Source organism: Cyprinodon variegatus, unplaced genomic scaffold (assembly GCF_000732505.1).
Source record: "Cyprinodon variegatus isolate N-32 unplaced genomic scaffold, C_variegatus-1.0 Scaffold152, whole genome shotgun sequence".
Lineage (NCBI taxonomy): Eukaryota > Metazoa > Chordata > Actinopteri > Cyprinodontiformes > Cyprinodontidae > Cyprinodon > Cyprinodon variegatus.
In genome coordinates this window covers 232,606-247,635 of record NW_015150605.1, presented here as the reverse complement: position 1 = coordinate 247,635, position 15,030 = coordinate 232,606, and the positions used below count along the sequence as shown (strand labels likewise).

General features: G+C 37.2%; 2 protein-coding genes across 2 annotated transcripts in view; both read right to left on the bottom strand.

Annotated features, from left to right (window-relative positions):
• The window catches only part of LOC107086413 (protein disulfide-isomerase-like), an 8,175-nt gene extending 1,091 nt beyond the window's left edge, over positions 1-7,084 (bottom strand). The window contains exons 1-8 of the mRNA XM_015377342.1: positions 6,740-7,084; positions 5,940-6,146; positions 4,709-4,842; positions 4,466-4,603; positions 1,564-1,680; positions 1,359-1,484; positions 992-1,186; positions 790-910 (exon numbers count right to left, since the gene is read on the bottom strand). Of these exons, the coding sequence (XP_015232828.1) occupies positions 790-910; positions 992-1,186; positions 1,359-1,484; positions 1,564-1,680; positions 4,466-4,603; positions 4,709-4,842; positions 5,940-6,146; positions 6,740-7,022 (1,321 nt within the window). The 5' untranslated portion in view covers positions 7,023-7,084. The remainder of the gene's footprint in view (positions 1-789; positions 911-991; positions 1,187-1,358; positions 1,485-1,563; positions 1,681-4,465; positions 4,604-4,708; positions 4,843-5,939; positions 6,147-6,739) is intronic.
• Positions 7,085-10,330: 3,246 nt separating this feature from the next.
• On the bottom strand, positions 10,331-11,385 carry LOC107086418. The gene is made up of 2 exons (XM_015377346.1): positions 11,285-11,385; positions 10,331-11,186 (listed from the first exon to the last, which is right to left on the bottom strand). Exon 2 carries the CDS (start codon positions 11,171-11,173, stop codon positions 10,355-10,357), a length of 819 nt encoding a protein of 272 aa, XP_015232832.1. The 5' UTR covers positions 11,174-11,186; positions 11,285-11,385; the 3' UTR covers positions 10,331-10,354.
• Positions 11,386-15,030: the final 3,645 nt, after the last annotated feature.

Genomic DNA, 15,030 nt, shown 5'->3' with positions numbered 1-15,030 from the left:
TAAATCAACAGCTAACAACTACGTCAAAAATATCTATCAAATAATCAGTAAGAATGTAACAAATTTACATAGAGTGCTGGAGCACCACCTGGTGGTTGTCAATGATACTGCAACATGAATACGCCTCTCTGTTGCTCTAGTGCGACACCCAGTGGTTTTCTAGTGAACACTTTCACAGTTTAGTAAACTGTTTATTTTCTAAAGTTAAAAAATGTATAAAAAAATATAAACATGAATGTATGAAAAATAAAATTTGCAGCAAGAGGAAAATAAAAAGAAATAAAATGTTGATTTAAAGATAGTACATCATAAAATAAAACATCAACTTCAAAAAGTTTAAATTAAAATAACATAATGATATCTGATATAAAGTTATAAAGTAAATATGTTATTTAATTTAATTTTAATTTAAATAAATATTTGCTTTCAAAATGTATGCCTGTATTTCCCTGTTTTCATTCATTCTAGTTTTATTTATGTGTTTTACTCTTAAGACATTTATTGTCTGATACTTTCTGTGAGTACATCAGTTTTGGCATGCAAAGAGTGGCTTATAAATGTGTGACATTAAAAAAACTGACTTTGACTGGGTGAATAATTGTAAGTGGATTAAACTTAGCTTTTTTTCCGCCCAGTCTCAATTTAAAATTAGAATACAGCAACAGAGAATACAGCTTTCTCAGTAATTTTAAGGTTGTTTTATATTTTTACCTTTTTTGAACAAAAATAAGGTACATAACAATGTTGAAGCATAACAGAGAAAAGCAGATTTGGTGCAGAGGGACTTACAAAACTCAACAAAGACGTTTTTGGTTGGATCTAGAGCCACAGATTTGAAATTCTTGCCCACAAGAACTTTAACTGGTCCTTTGTCCCAGTCCTCTGGGATTTCCTCAGAACGATAGTAAGGCTGCAGAGCATTGCAGAAAGAGGTTTTGGGTTATTATTGATAAATCACTGTATGGGATAGGTGGCTGAGTGGCTGTTTTACCTTTGCAGCGCCTTCAACCACTTCCTTACACAGCTGCCGTAGCGAATCTGCTGTAAAACCTGCAGAAGAGATGCTGAACTTCTTTTGTGTTTCCATGTTCATGATCCTGACTGTGGGAGCATCCTTTTCTGATACTCCAAAGTAATTAAGCACATGTGACATGGCCTGAGTCACATTAATCAGAATGAACAGCATCTAGATGAAACAAACAGAAAGTGGTGTTGGTGTTACTTCATAAAGATCCATGGTTTCTGTTAAGAGCATACTCATTTGTCTCAAGTAAGAATTTGTGTTTCAAGTTGGATGCAAGCCAGTTCATGCCTGTGAAAGACAATTAAATCAATACACTGACAGGCCCAGGTTTTACCTTGCCCTTAAACTCCTTTGCGACAGGTTTGGCCTCCTCCACCAGCTCCATCTGACTCGTCACTGTGGAGTTGATGAACAGCAGGGTGTGTAAGCGGATACGGGAGGAAAAGATCTTGTCTGCTACCTGAAAAAACAGCAGCATTCATTTTATTGTAGATATAAATTTGTAATTCCAATAATGTTGAAGAGCCAGCATGCTTTACCTCTGCGCTAAATGGGATAATGAGCTGCAGGCTGTTTTCCTTGATGAAGGAGGTCAGGTTGTGTGTGTCTAGTTTCTCTTCTTCTGACCACACATAGTCTTCTCGGCCATCGTCAAACTAGCAGAAGCAAAAGAGTTTTTTTTACCAATTTAATCTGATCTGATAAGAACTGATTTAAGCTAAAAATAAAAGACAAATTACTGTTGAATTTTCAATGAAGAATCAAAAACCTGTTTTTATATCTTAATCCAGTAAAAATGACACTAGTTACAGTTATTGATCTGTATTTTCTGTTTATTGTAGTCTTTAGTTTGTTAAGTCTCTTCAGTGTTGTAAACTAAATAAAAAAACTGTTATTCATCGTGGGTATTTTACAATCAGTTTTTCTTAGGTTGTCAATGTCTTTTCAATAATAATTTTAAAAGTCACCTTTATGACACCATAAACAGCCTTCTTAAAATGCAAAAGAGCTCTAGCCTATACGGAGCCTACATATCCTCTAAAACTGTCACGGCAACCTGTTACTTTAAATTAGAAATGAATCATGGAGTGAGCATTCCCAATTCATCCAGATCCTCACTGCAAAAACGTTTTTCAAAATGTATAAAGGAGGTGATAGATCAGGCTGACACTGAAAATCAGATGTGGCATTGGTAAATCCAACATCGTAAAATAATATGGGAAATCAGAGATTGTGATTGAAAAGAAAAACACTTTCAGTAAGAAAAGTGTAACTGGAACAGAAACTGCATTCCATGGCCTAGGTGTGCAAATGCCATTCAAATACAATGAATGAATGAATGAATGAATGAATGAATGTGCAGAAACTCAAAAAGAGGTGTAATTACTAAAAAGTTAGGCTTGCAAAGACGAAAACAGGCTAAAAGTTAAACACATGTAAAAAGGGAATATGCACATACGAGAAAGAGCTTCAAGTAAAAAAAAAAAAACTTTTTTGAATAAACAACATATTGTATAATCAGCATTTTGACTTCTCATATAACCCGCAACCATGTAGGACTTGGAAAATTGACTTTTTAAAAGCCAAATGGCATATAGTTCTTTGATAACTGTTGAAGGACTTGTAGCGATTGGGTGATGTAATATAGTCGGCATATTTGGAATAATGTTTTGATGGCCACAGTGCTGTAATGAGGGTAGACGGTCAGTAAAATTATGTGGAAGCTGTTTTCATTCACCACAATGTTTTACACAACCACTGCACAGCTGGGAAGCATAAAATTTATGATGGAGAAATGGATGGTTTCTCCACCATAACTGGTTTGCACATCAGATATCTTCGCCTCATCATCAAAGCTGAAATGGTTTATTTAAATTGCTGTTTGATGGACAGATGTCACGTAGTGCTTCACGGGGAGGAAATATCTGGCAACTTACACAGCAATGATCGATTTCCATTAACAACTTTTTTTCTTCTTGTGGTTTTGACAACCACTCCAGTCCACTAGTTGACCTTGCTTGTTTTTCTTTTCTCTTAACGAGGAGCAAAGAGGAGGATTGGCTGCTTAAGTTCCATCTGTGTGGCTTTAAAAGGCTCCTCTCCAGCTAGTTATGCCCTTCCATGCTGGCTGAACAGCTGGTGAACATCGCTGCTTGAATTTCCACTTTACAGATGTAGTGAAGATTTTCTGATATGATTCTACTTCTCTTTTACTTCAGCTTTAATTAGGATAAAATAAAACTATTTGAGTCTTGATTAATGTTGTCTTTCAGCCCTTTTTCTGGTGCAGCCTAAGAGTTGGCTTGTGACAAGTGGGGGCTCGTCCGGGATTAAAGGGATTTATTAAAGTGCTACTGGCTAATTCCACTGTCGAAGAGAGCTAGGAAAGTAGCTTCTTTTATTACTTTTATTACCTCTAGTCATTTTTTTTTTAACAATGTTCGATTTTTTGGTTTGTGAAACACATGTGGGATTTTTCAGCATTTTTTGGATGTGGTTGTCTCTGGGTTGGAGGGTTGTGCTGTCTACTTAGATGACATTGTTATATTTAGTAATACATGGACAGAACATCTGGCATGAATTAGGAAGTTGTTTGATCATCCAGATGAAGCATACCTGACTATTTAACAGGTTTACTAAAACGAAAAGCGAAGTACATGTTAAGTCCGTTTACTACTCCCCTCCTGTCCATGCTCCAAACTTGGATTGTCCTTTATAACTGCATACAGATACAAGTAATGTTGGAGCAGGTGAGGTGTTGTTATAGAAAGATGATTGTGATTTTGACCGACCAGAGCTTTTACACTGTAAACTTAAACCAGTTTCCGTTGAACTATCCTTTTATCGAGAAAGAGACACTTTCACGCTTTGGACTTTTTGAGACGTATTTGTATACTGGCTGCGTTCCTCTGTTGGTGTATATGGACCACAGTCCAATTACTTTTTTTGCATATATTGCTTAGTCTAAATTGCAGATTAATGCACTGGATTTTGTTCTTACAATCTTAATGTTGGGAGATTTGATATATTAAATGCTCAGATAGTATTGTAGCAGATGTGCTATCAAGAGTGCCCTGTTCTAAGGCTAGCTCTACTATTGTTGGAGTTTGCTGAGCTGCAAGGTGACTGGAGAGGCCTTGTGGCAAGGTAAAAAATGTTTAAAATGTTGTTTTGTCTGAGTTAGGTGAGTGTTGTACTGAGTTATAGAGAGGGATTCCATTTTTAGGCAGTTTTTTATCATATCCTAATAGTTGGTTTGTGACACTGTTTTCTAAACAGTTTACTGTTGAGCTCAAGGGGATGTAGAACGTACAACTAATGTAGAATCTGTATTGCTTTATATTTCCATATAAAAACAGGATTGTATGGATATATTTAAGTTGTTAACACCAATATGGTTCGCTTGCAGCAGATGACAGCTGAGTCAGTGTTCACTCGTACCTTTTTAAAGAGCACCACTGATTCCGATTTCACATCGTACTTGTTAAACACTTCAGGGTTTGCAGTGACTCCGAACTCAACGTCTGTCAAATCAAAGGTAACTTCCTCAAAAACCTTGGCAGACTCACTTTCCAAACTCTGCATAAAGGAACAAGATGAAAAAGCACAGATATGACACATATGTATACCTTATATGTGAATACGAAGATTTCTGAGTAGGATTTATACACTTGGAAAACTTACACTGAAGAATCCTACAACAGAGATGTTGTGGGTGCTGATGAACTCTGCTGCAGAATCAACAGAGTCAAGATTGGGAGCGCCAGGACCGGTGCGGCGCTTCATCCACTGAATTATTCCCACTACTGATCTTTTACCTAGAAATCAGAGACACACAAGAGAAACAGCATAATAATCACTTTCAATTGCATTCAGATACATTATGTTGGTTATTTTTGTTGATTAATAAATAACCTGCTTAAAACAAAGAAAAATTCCCCTTTTCAGTTTATTTTCTCACAATAATTTGTAGTATAACACTGACGTTAAATATTTTTAATTACATTTATCTTAAAAACCAGCATAGTTTTTTTTCTGATTTTTTATTTTTGCTTTATTTGCTTCTACTTGCTTTTCTTCTTCTATAGTTCGAGATTTTAAAATGTAACACATTTCAAATTGTTATTTTTGATTACTGCTGTACTATTATTATATTTTGAGTAGAGGTTTGTCATGAGCATACCCCTGTGGAAATGTATCGTTGATTGAACAGTATATTCAACCAACAGTTTGGTGTCCTGCATTATGTAGCTGATCTATAACATCAGACCCAAACGGCTGAAATTAGCCATCTTTGGTCAGACGGGATCAGTCAGTGGAAACATGAGAAGGATGACTCTATGATTTCATATATGTTCATCTCTTCTAGATCTGAGAACCAATATCCTTAAACTTTCCTTTTTGATGAAGATAACAGAGGGTATTTAGTTATTATACTGTAATAGCCTCTAATTAAACTGCTTCAGGTTTTGTTTGTAGGAGGAAATAGTGACCAATTTACTTACCCAGCTGGTTTGGCTAAATTTACCCTCCATTTCTGCATCTATGCTTGCAGTTTTTGCTGCCATTAACTTTGCATGATCTCTTTATTTATCTTTGTCACTGAACGCACACCTGGGGCAGCGTTTCTGTGTTTGTCTTTGCATCTTTATTTTCCTCTCAGATTCCACTAAACTGTCATGCATAGCAGCTTGTCTGGAGCTCAATCATTATTCCTCAGGAGGTTTCTTCATTGAAGTTAAGATTCAGCTCAATCTCTTTGGTTCATTAAAGTTAAACACACGTATGATTAAGCATAAATTGTCATGATTTGTTGATAATTGTGAATTAAATAAATAGGCATGGATATTTGCAGGATTAGAATTTTATCTCTATATGATTTGTTAAAGATAGTTGTGTGTGGGTGTGTGTCTACCGGAGTAGTCCACAGGCTTTTTCCGGTCTCCATTCATGAACATCTTAAGAGTTGGAAAGCTTCCGACCTCAAACTCATCAGCCAGCTCTCTCTCCTCGATGGCGTCCACTTTGGCCAAACGCATGCCTGGTTCCTCATCCTTCAGCTTTCCTGCAGCCTCAGCATAAATTGGCTCAAACTGTTTGCAGTGGCCGCACCAGGGAGCATCTACAGACAAAGAAAAACATAAACTCTGAGTAATGCAGCACAGAAAGCCCAGCCAGTGAACAGTTACAGGAGCCTTATCTGTCCTGTTGCTATCATTCGCTCATTTTCTATGGAAATAAGCTGCTGATAGCAAGAGAGGCAGTTGGTCTCAGCGTTTTTTGTTCTGTGCTTCTTGCTGTTCTGTGTAGGGACCTTTGCTCCTGCACTGCTGAGCATATGTGTGGGAGAGTTACAGCAGGGCAACATCTGGACATGACAGGACACAAATGAGGGCATTTCTCCATTTGTTTCATAGCAGTTAGGAGTTATCTCATGGTTATCCCCAGATCCTGTTTTCTTTCATAAGAACAAACATTTCAGATATTGTAAAAAAAAAAAGAAAATGCCTGTGTTTAATATTTAAGTTCACTTTTGATAGTTTAAAGTCTTTCAGGTATTTTCCTTTAGAGTAGCATTTCTTCAGATAGTAACAAATGTAACATATGTTACATTAGCTTTTTCTAAAACTCCACATCCTGCACAAACATCTGGCAATTAACAATACAATTTATATTCTCTCTTGATAAGGAAATGAATCATTGGTTTCTACTTACAGAACTCAACCAGTAAATACTTATTCTCGCTGAGAGCTCTATCGAAGTTGTTGATGTGCAGAACCAAAACATCTTTGTCTTCCTCTATATCTGTTGTCTTCTCCTTCTTTGGCTCCTCATCTGTTTCCTCCGAGGTGTCCTCTGATGTCTCCGCCGATGCGTCCCCCTGTCCCTCTGTTGCCTTGTCTGGCTCATCTTGGGGGTCTTCTGCCTGGATGGTGGAGGCCGTTAGCAGCAGTATCAGGCCCAGCAGAGAGATGAATAAAATCTTGTGTGTCCTCATGTCTGTCTGTGCAAACTGCCCTGTCACCTCTGCTCAGGTGTGGAGAAACCTGCAGAACATGTGTCGGTGTAAGTTCCTACGTTTATTTATCTTCGATGGAGAGTGTGTGTCAGAATGCTACTGGCCTTCCCTTTTGTCCAATCAGAGGCTACGCCTGCACTGGCCTCTTTGAAGCCAATCGTGTAATGCCATGTGAAGATTAAGATTTGGTTCAAAAATCATTGTAAAGGTAAAAAATTACTGGAAATTAACATTTTGGGTTTTTTTCCTTCTCATTTTTATAGCTTGATTTTAAAGTATGTCCTCCATAGATATTTGCACTTGAGCAATTTTTAATAAATAATTACTTCCTGTTGCTTATCAGCCCTAATTTACCTAAAAACTGTTCCACTGATAGAGACAATGGACAGTATATACAAAGAAGATTTGGATTTAGCTTATCTTTGCTGTGCTTTCAAACCTGCTCACACCAGTTTCTGTATATGTATGTCCCATCCACAAACTTATTTTATGTATTTTATTGGGGTTCTATGTGAAGAACAGCATACTCTAGGTATAACACACAAGTCATGAATGAAGTAATTATAATTTACGATGGGTTACTAGCAATCTCCAAAGCTTTGAGAACACATCTCAATCCACCATGTTAAAATGGAAAGGACTCATACAAACCGAGACATGGCTGTCAACCTAACCTGACAGGTTGGACTAGGATATTGATCACAGAAGCAGCTAAGAGGCCAGTGGAAACTGAAGCTGCAGAGATCAACACCTTAGATGAGAGCATTTGCTGATCGGTCAGTTTCTAGTTATTCACTCAACAAATATTGCTCTAGAGAGGCAAGAAGAAATGAACAGTCCTGTTTTTCAGCTGTTCACATTCTTTTCTTTTTTTTTTTTTAGTTTTACAGAATTTAGATCAAAATTAAATATTTTGGTTTATAACATTTAGATTTTCTTTGAGAGAATGAAAATCTATTGAGCAGCTACATCCAAGTGTTAGAGTGAAACCTGACAATGCCGGAGGGGATTTAATGGGCAGTGTAATACTTATTCCACTCCAGTGAGAGGCACTGTTAACTTAGACAACTTTTATTTTCATTTTGTATGCACAGAATGTATGCAAAACGAAATTTCGTTTAGTACAGCTTTTCAGACAGTTAATAATCATTTCCATTCTATAAAGTGCAGAAGTGATCAAATGTAAACAGTGTTGGAGAAAAAAAAATTTGTGCAAAAAAAACATGCATATATATGGAAGTTTAGACCATTAATATATATGGTGCAAATATGCAATTATTTTTGTTTCGGTGTTATCAGTGTGATACAGAGTCTGTGACATCATTTACGGACTTTGGATCGATGCCTAATTTGTAGCTTTTTAATCTGCGTTGATTGTGTATTTGTCTGGAGCTGTAGCAAGCCGCTGCCTTCAGGCGAAGCCATCTTGGAACGAGAACCAAAGAGAATAGCCATTTGTTTGGTCCAATCTACGCAAATGCTGTAGGAGCAAAATGTTTTGGTGTAAAATCTCCCAGTATTGGAAGAGGTTTCAAATATTGTCTGTTTTGCTTCCATTACAGATGGAGAAGACACTATTTGACCATGGAGTTTGTCGGATAAACCCAGACTGGTTTTGTCTGGACAGGGCCAGATCTGATGGAAAAACAGATGGAGATAAATACAAGCTGAGGCTTTTATTTCGGCAGGACAGCCACTATAGAAAAACAGCTAAAGTTACAATAGACTGATTCAAATCTAAGTAAAAATGTGGTCTAATTAAAATCCATACCATACGTTAATAGAAAAAATCTATAACCTTTATGCTTACAGACAAACTTCAGCTACAGCACTTTGTGAAGAACATTTTACTATCAACATGTGTCCTTTGCCTTAGACACTTGATACAGTTTTACTGCACTTCACACTATGCACTGCTTTATTTAAGACTTTTTAAAAAATGATTATGTGTGTTCATTAGACACAGTATGAAGTCATTCCTTAATCTCAGTTGCATTTTAATGTCTCCATATGTATCTTATAATACTCAGGAATTCAGTTATAAACTAGTAAATCCACAGTAAAACTGGAAAATTGTAAAAACTGCAAAGGAATAGGATTAAAATTATCGATGAAGAGTAATGCAAGACACAGGTTAGCTCAAAACTTTTGTACAGTTCTGTAGTAGCATCTATATGGTGTTTATTGTTGGAGGAACAACCAGAAAGCAGTTTTGCATCATACTGGTTTCACACGATGAATGTGGCTAACTGCACTGCTGCCACAGCTGCATAACCTGTGAGAGGCCTTCTGTAGGACATGTTTGGATCAAAGCATACTGATTAGCTAGGATGGTCCAGTTAAATCCCAGACCTAAACTAAAGATGCCGCCTTTATGAAGGTGATGAGAAACATGTTTCCATCCTGTGGATCTCTTCCTCCTCCATGCATGATGCTGATGCAGAACTGGAGAGCTAACAGACTGCTGCATGATGTAACAAGGAGCATTTAGCTTCGATCTTTTCTACCAGCAGCTGTTAGATGTCATAACTATCACTGCTCACTACAAACTCTACAAGTTTACAGCTCTGGTGTTTTTGCATGGGGGTGCTGGGGTTGTTCTCTTGTTAATAGTCTGTTGTGCTTCTATGCATAAATATTAATAACCAGCTTTGTAACTTTTCTAAATCTCCCCACTTGGTTGGACATTTCTTTGAATTTTGAATACAGTGGTATTTTTCTTATGCTGTAAATTTGGCCTTAGTGTACAGTCTTGTTTTTGCTTTTTATATTTTCTAACCTTTTGTGCACCCAGATGCTTTCTGTGCTACCTGCTGCTTAATCTTAATTTCCCCACTTTGAGACAATGGGAACGTATTTAATTTCATTTCTATTCTATTTCACTAGACAGATATTTGTGATGATTTAAACTCATTTAAACTGTTATCTGATTAACTAACAGACTCTTTACTAGTGTAGGTGCTGATACTATTATTTATTTGCAACTGTGTTCATGGCTGAAAGTGATAATTTTCTCATCATTGTGAAATTGCTGTACCAAGGAAAAACCAAAGATCAAAGCCAAAGAGAAGAAAGGATGCTAATGAAATGTTGGTTTGACTTTCTATTTCTAAGTTTGACATAGTTTAAAATAACTGAGAAAAAAACTTTTAAGATTTAGAAATGTTTTCATCTAAAACATTGCATTTTTTTAATAATTCGTAAATTATTATGAAGCTTGAAAAGGTTTCCACTATTAGAAGAAAACACACTGCTTTGTTCTTGTTGTTTCCAGTTTATTGAACAGCTGCAAAGGTCATGACCCGAGCCAATCAGATGTCAGCTTCAGGCAGCTGCTGTGTGTTTATTTCTGCATGCGGGTCCTCCATCAGTGTGTGGGTAAACTCTGGGTTTGGATCCCAGTAAGCCAGCAGGTCGCTAAAGTCTGGCTCAGTGTCGGAGATGCTGTGGTGGGTTACTGGGTTGTAATGCATTTGTCTGCTGCTCTCTGCCTGTCCAGGTGTACTACTATTTGTATGCAGGATGTCAGGTGTGCTGCTGAGGCCAACCAGAGGGCAGCGAGGGACTGGCTCAGTCCAGAAACTGAGCGGGAGGTGTCTGTTGATCATTGGCTGGCCCCTGACCTGACTCAGGCCCCTGAGGTTGAACAGTTCAGCCAGGGGCCCCAACCCGCTGCTGCCCTTTAAAACGTTGAGTCCTTGATTACTGTTTGGAGCCTTCACCTGATCCTCTGGGGCTCCTGCACCTGCAATCCTCAGCAGATCGTCGTAGTAACGCAGACGGCCACTGGTCACCATGGAGACAGAGTCATCGTATATGTCACAAGCTTCTCGATCTTCAGAGCAACGGCCAAAATACCGCTGAACATCACGGCTGATGAGGTCAGCAAACCGCAGCAGCTGATTGGTCACATCCAGAGCATTCTGAGCGGGACTCAAAATGAACTGATCAAGACATTCTTCTTCTTCATCTTCCTCGTCTTCCTCTTGATCTTCTTCATCTTCTCGTTCCTGTTGCGTCTCCTTTATGGGATGCCCATTGTCTTTTTTGCATGGAGAGTCCAAGAAAGCAGAGAAGTAGGTCTGAGACGTTGCTTGGATGTGAAAGTTCCTGATGACCCCTGTGGCCATGTCCCCTTTTAACCTGCCGAGATCGAAGCCGTGAGGAGAGAAAAAGGAGGAATATGCCGTAGAGGCAACTTTAAGAAGCATGAAACACAGTGACGTGTTGTTAAAGTTTACCTCCTGACTGGATTTCTCTGTGTTCAGTCTGACTCCTAGAAGAGAAGATCTGGGTCACAGATGAATGGCCTCTTTGTGAGGTGATGAGCTTCAGTAGTCCAGCAGGATCATCTCTGTATATATACCTCAGGGAACCTGTGTCTCGTGTCGGGCTAGGGCAGCTTCCTAAAATAAATATTTGCATGCCGGATTGGTCAAACATAGTATGTTTACTTTATCGCCGGGCAACCTGAGAGGGGGGCCAAGCCTAATGGATGCTCTGCTAAGTGACGATGGAGAGCTTTTACACACGTGTACACAAGCTCATCATTGCTTTTTCCGTCCCTGTTATCAAGCTAGTTAAAGGATAAAAGAGCGTGAAATCCAATCACACGCTGTTTTGATTTGTAAAGGGGGCAAGGTGGGTTGATGGGGGGGTTTGCACAGCACTGTCTGTCCAGACTCCCAAAACATTACGTTCCAGGTTGCTTTTTATGTGCAAACAAAACCAAATGTACAGTCTAGTTTCTAGTCTAATGTATTTTTTATCTGATCTGCTATTTCATCCAGGTGAATTTTTGCATGTACAATTATTTATATAAACAGAGTTAGTGGCAAATTGCAGCTTATAACTCATTTACAGGTGAGTCAAGTCTAAAATGGAGCCTGTTGAGTGTCGAGCAGTGATCCGCACACCATGGGAGACTTGATTAAATTAAATGTACTTATGGGGATGATGCCCCATCTTATGAGCTTGTAAAAGGTTTTATAAGGTAATATGATGGGGCATCATCATCAAGTCTCCTGTGATGTGCGTGCTTTCAAGTACAAAAACTGGATCACTGCTCGACACTCAACATTCTCCATTTTAGACTTGACTCAATTCAAACACCTGTAAATCAGAAACCACAACTAGTTCAGAGCTGTAATTTCCCCAATTAATCTATAGAGATATAATTTCAGCTAAATTAAACAACTGGAAGTGGGTCAGGGGCATTATTTATTGAACGCCTCTCCTAATTATTTGAGGAATGCACGCAAATAGAACACTCAATCATTAGGAAAAAGGTAACTGTTTGTTGTTTAATGCTCTGGGTATTCAGAAAATAAAGCAGTACAAGAACAAGCTTCTTCAATAAACATATTTTACTACAATGCCGTGCATAACTCTCACCCCGTAAACTTGTTTCTCAGTTTCTTTACTTAACAACCAAACAAAGTTCAAAGTAGTTTGAAGAATTTGGTGCAAATTGCAGGTGTCAAACTTTAGTCATTGAGATGTTTCTCTGCACAACAAACCTGAACCAAATAGCAGGACTCCAATAGTTGCATTTTGACGGGCTGGTGACCTTTCCAGGGTATTTGCCACCTCTATCTGATGACTGGAAATAAACAGACAACGTTTTGGCATGAACAACTAACATCCTATGTCATTATTGACTTAGTGTGGACTAATTTGGATAAACTGCTTTAAAAGTAAGATGTTAAAGGGAAAAATGAAAAAGGCTAAAAGGCAAATAGCATTGAACTCCTCGTCTGTATGATAAAATATGAAGGTGGAAGCATGATGCTGTGGGGACGCTTTTCTTCAACAGGGAAGCTGGTCAAAGCTGGCAAGAAGATGAACATTGCCAGCACTTATAATGTGACTTTTCAAGTCAGGATACTTTAAAGCTATTTACAATCAATGCTGTCAAAATCCTTCCATGCACACATTCACACGGTGAATGTGGCAAATTGCACTGCTGCCACAGCTGCATAACCTGTGAGAGGCCTTCTGTAGGACATGTTTGGATCAAAGCATACTGATTAGCTAGGATGGTCCAGTTAAATCCCAGACCTAAACTACATTAAAACAACTTTTAATTGATTAATTAATCTGAGCTTTAATGTTGTTTCATGTTTTCGTGGTTGTTTTTGTTTTTATTATTCTTTTTTTAACATATTGTTTTTCCTGATTTAGTTTTATTTATTGACTTACTTATTTTTATTTATTTATTTCATTTTTCCTGTCTTTCACTGTGTGGGTTTTTTTGTTGCTGTTGTTGTGTCTGTTTGCTTGTTCATCTTGTTATGTTTATTATAAGAAGCTTTATGCTTTTGTATAAAGCTCTCCCGTATAAGTTAAAAAAGGTAATAAAGATATGTTTTAAAAAAAAATCAACTCAGGATCTGTGATAATAAAAACTGTTGGCAAATACATCCAATCTGACTTAGTATTTGCTGGTAATATTTTTATGCAAAAAATACAGGGGAATAGTTAAAGTATTGAGATATATAAAACTGATCTGTAAAATCCTCAACACATGCCAATTTTTTTACATTTTTATTTGAAACATCATTTTTTTTTAATCAGAAATTTATACTTTTGAAGGACAATATTTGCAGATGCATTTTATCTTTAGAGCAAGAAAGATCAGGAACAGTTGTAGGCTAAAGCTATACATAATCCTGAAATAATTTGACAGATTTTTCATCCCAACAGATTAAATCCTGCAGAAAAAGTCTGACTGATATTTGCAGACCTCTAAAACCTCGTGCACATGTACACACTGTGTGTGTGTTATCAGTATTTCCAGACTCCTTTGGCCTTCCCTGTCATCAGTATCCAGGCTTCTGTGTTGATTTTAGGACTAAAGATCAATAGCTGCAATATGTTAGCTCTCGAGAGCCTAACAAAGAATTACACACGTTTTTAGGCACACAAGCACCTAAACACAAAAAAAAAAAAAATACGACCAGGTAAAAACTGTAAGATTTAGGCCTTACTTTATGCTTACAAGAAACTGCTCAAACCTCCGGAATAGTGTTGATAAACAAATTTATTGTTAGCATCTTTTTATTTTATTTTTTTATATATACATCAATGTAGAATAATAATAAGCCATTTTTCTGTTTTATAGTAAAGGCCTCTAGCGGAAAACCTGAGAAAACATGACGATACTGCAGACAGGAGCAGCTGAAACTGCTTAAGTTTGTATCAAGCTTATAAACTATGTTGTTTTTGCAGCATAACAGGTATGAACCTTTTGATATCACTAAAGAAAAAAAAGACTGAAAACGATAACCTCAATATTTATAAAAGAATACATTTATAAAATCACCAAAACTGTTTAGGATCAAGAGCTTACAGTAATTAAAATTAAAACACATTTAAAATAATTAAAATCATTGCTCCATATAACTCTAATTTCTAGTATGCACCTCCTATTTAAATGCAAACTGAGGATTTTATTTCCTATAATTGGGGTAACCATTGCTTTTTTTTTTCTCCAGAATTTTTAAACATACTTTTTACTTTTTAAACAAACTTTAACAAAATATGGTGATCAGCTTGTTGAATGATTTCTATGGAAATATAACGCCAATGTAACATCTGTCTTCTACGTCATCTATGATTTAAAGTTCATGCTGGAAATTATAGTATTTTGGGGGAAATTATAACAGTGGAAAACAGCTGCATTTGTTTCTGGACAAACTTCAGGCTGCCACTACTTAAGCCAGTCATGAAACTTCTTTTAAATACTTGATCTTGAACATGAGAAATAACATATGGTTTTGAAGCAATAAAAAGAAAACCAAAAAGCAATTAAAAAAGCTGGATGGTTACCTTTTAAAGAGGTGAGGATAGAACAATCTCTGAGGCAATCAGGAGGGATCACCAGAGAATAGAATATGAATAGAACATCTACCAGATCAATTGCTCAAATTTTCACCAAATGGGATTATAAAATTGCTTTGAAATAAAAGGACAATATGAACTGTCC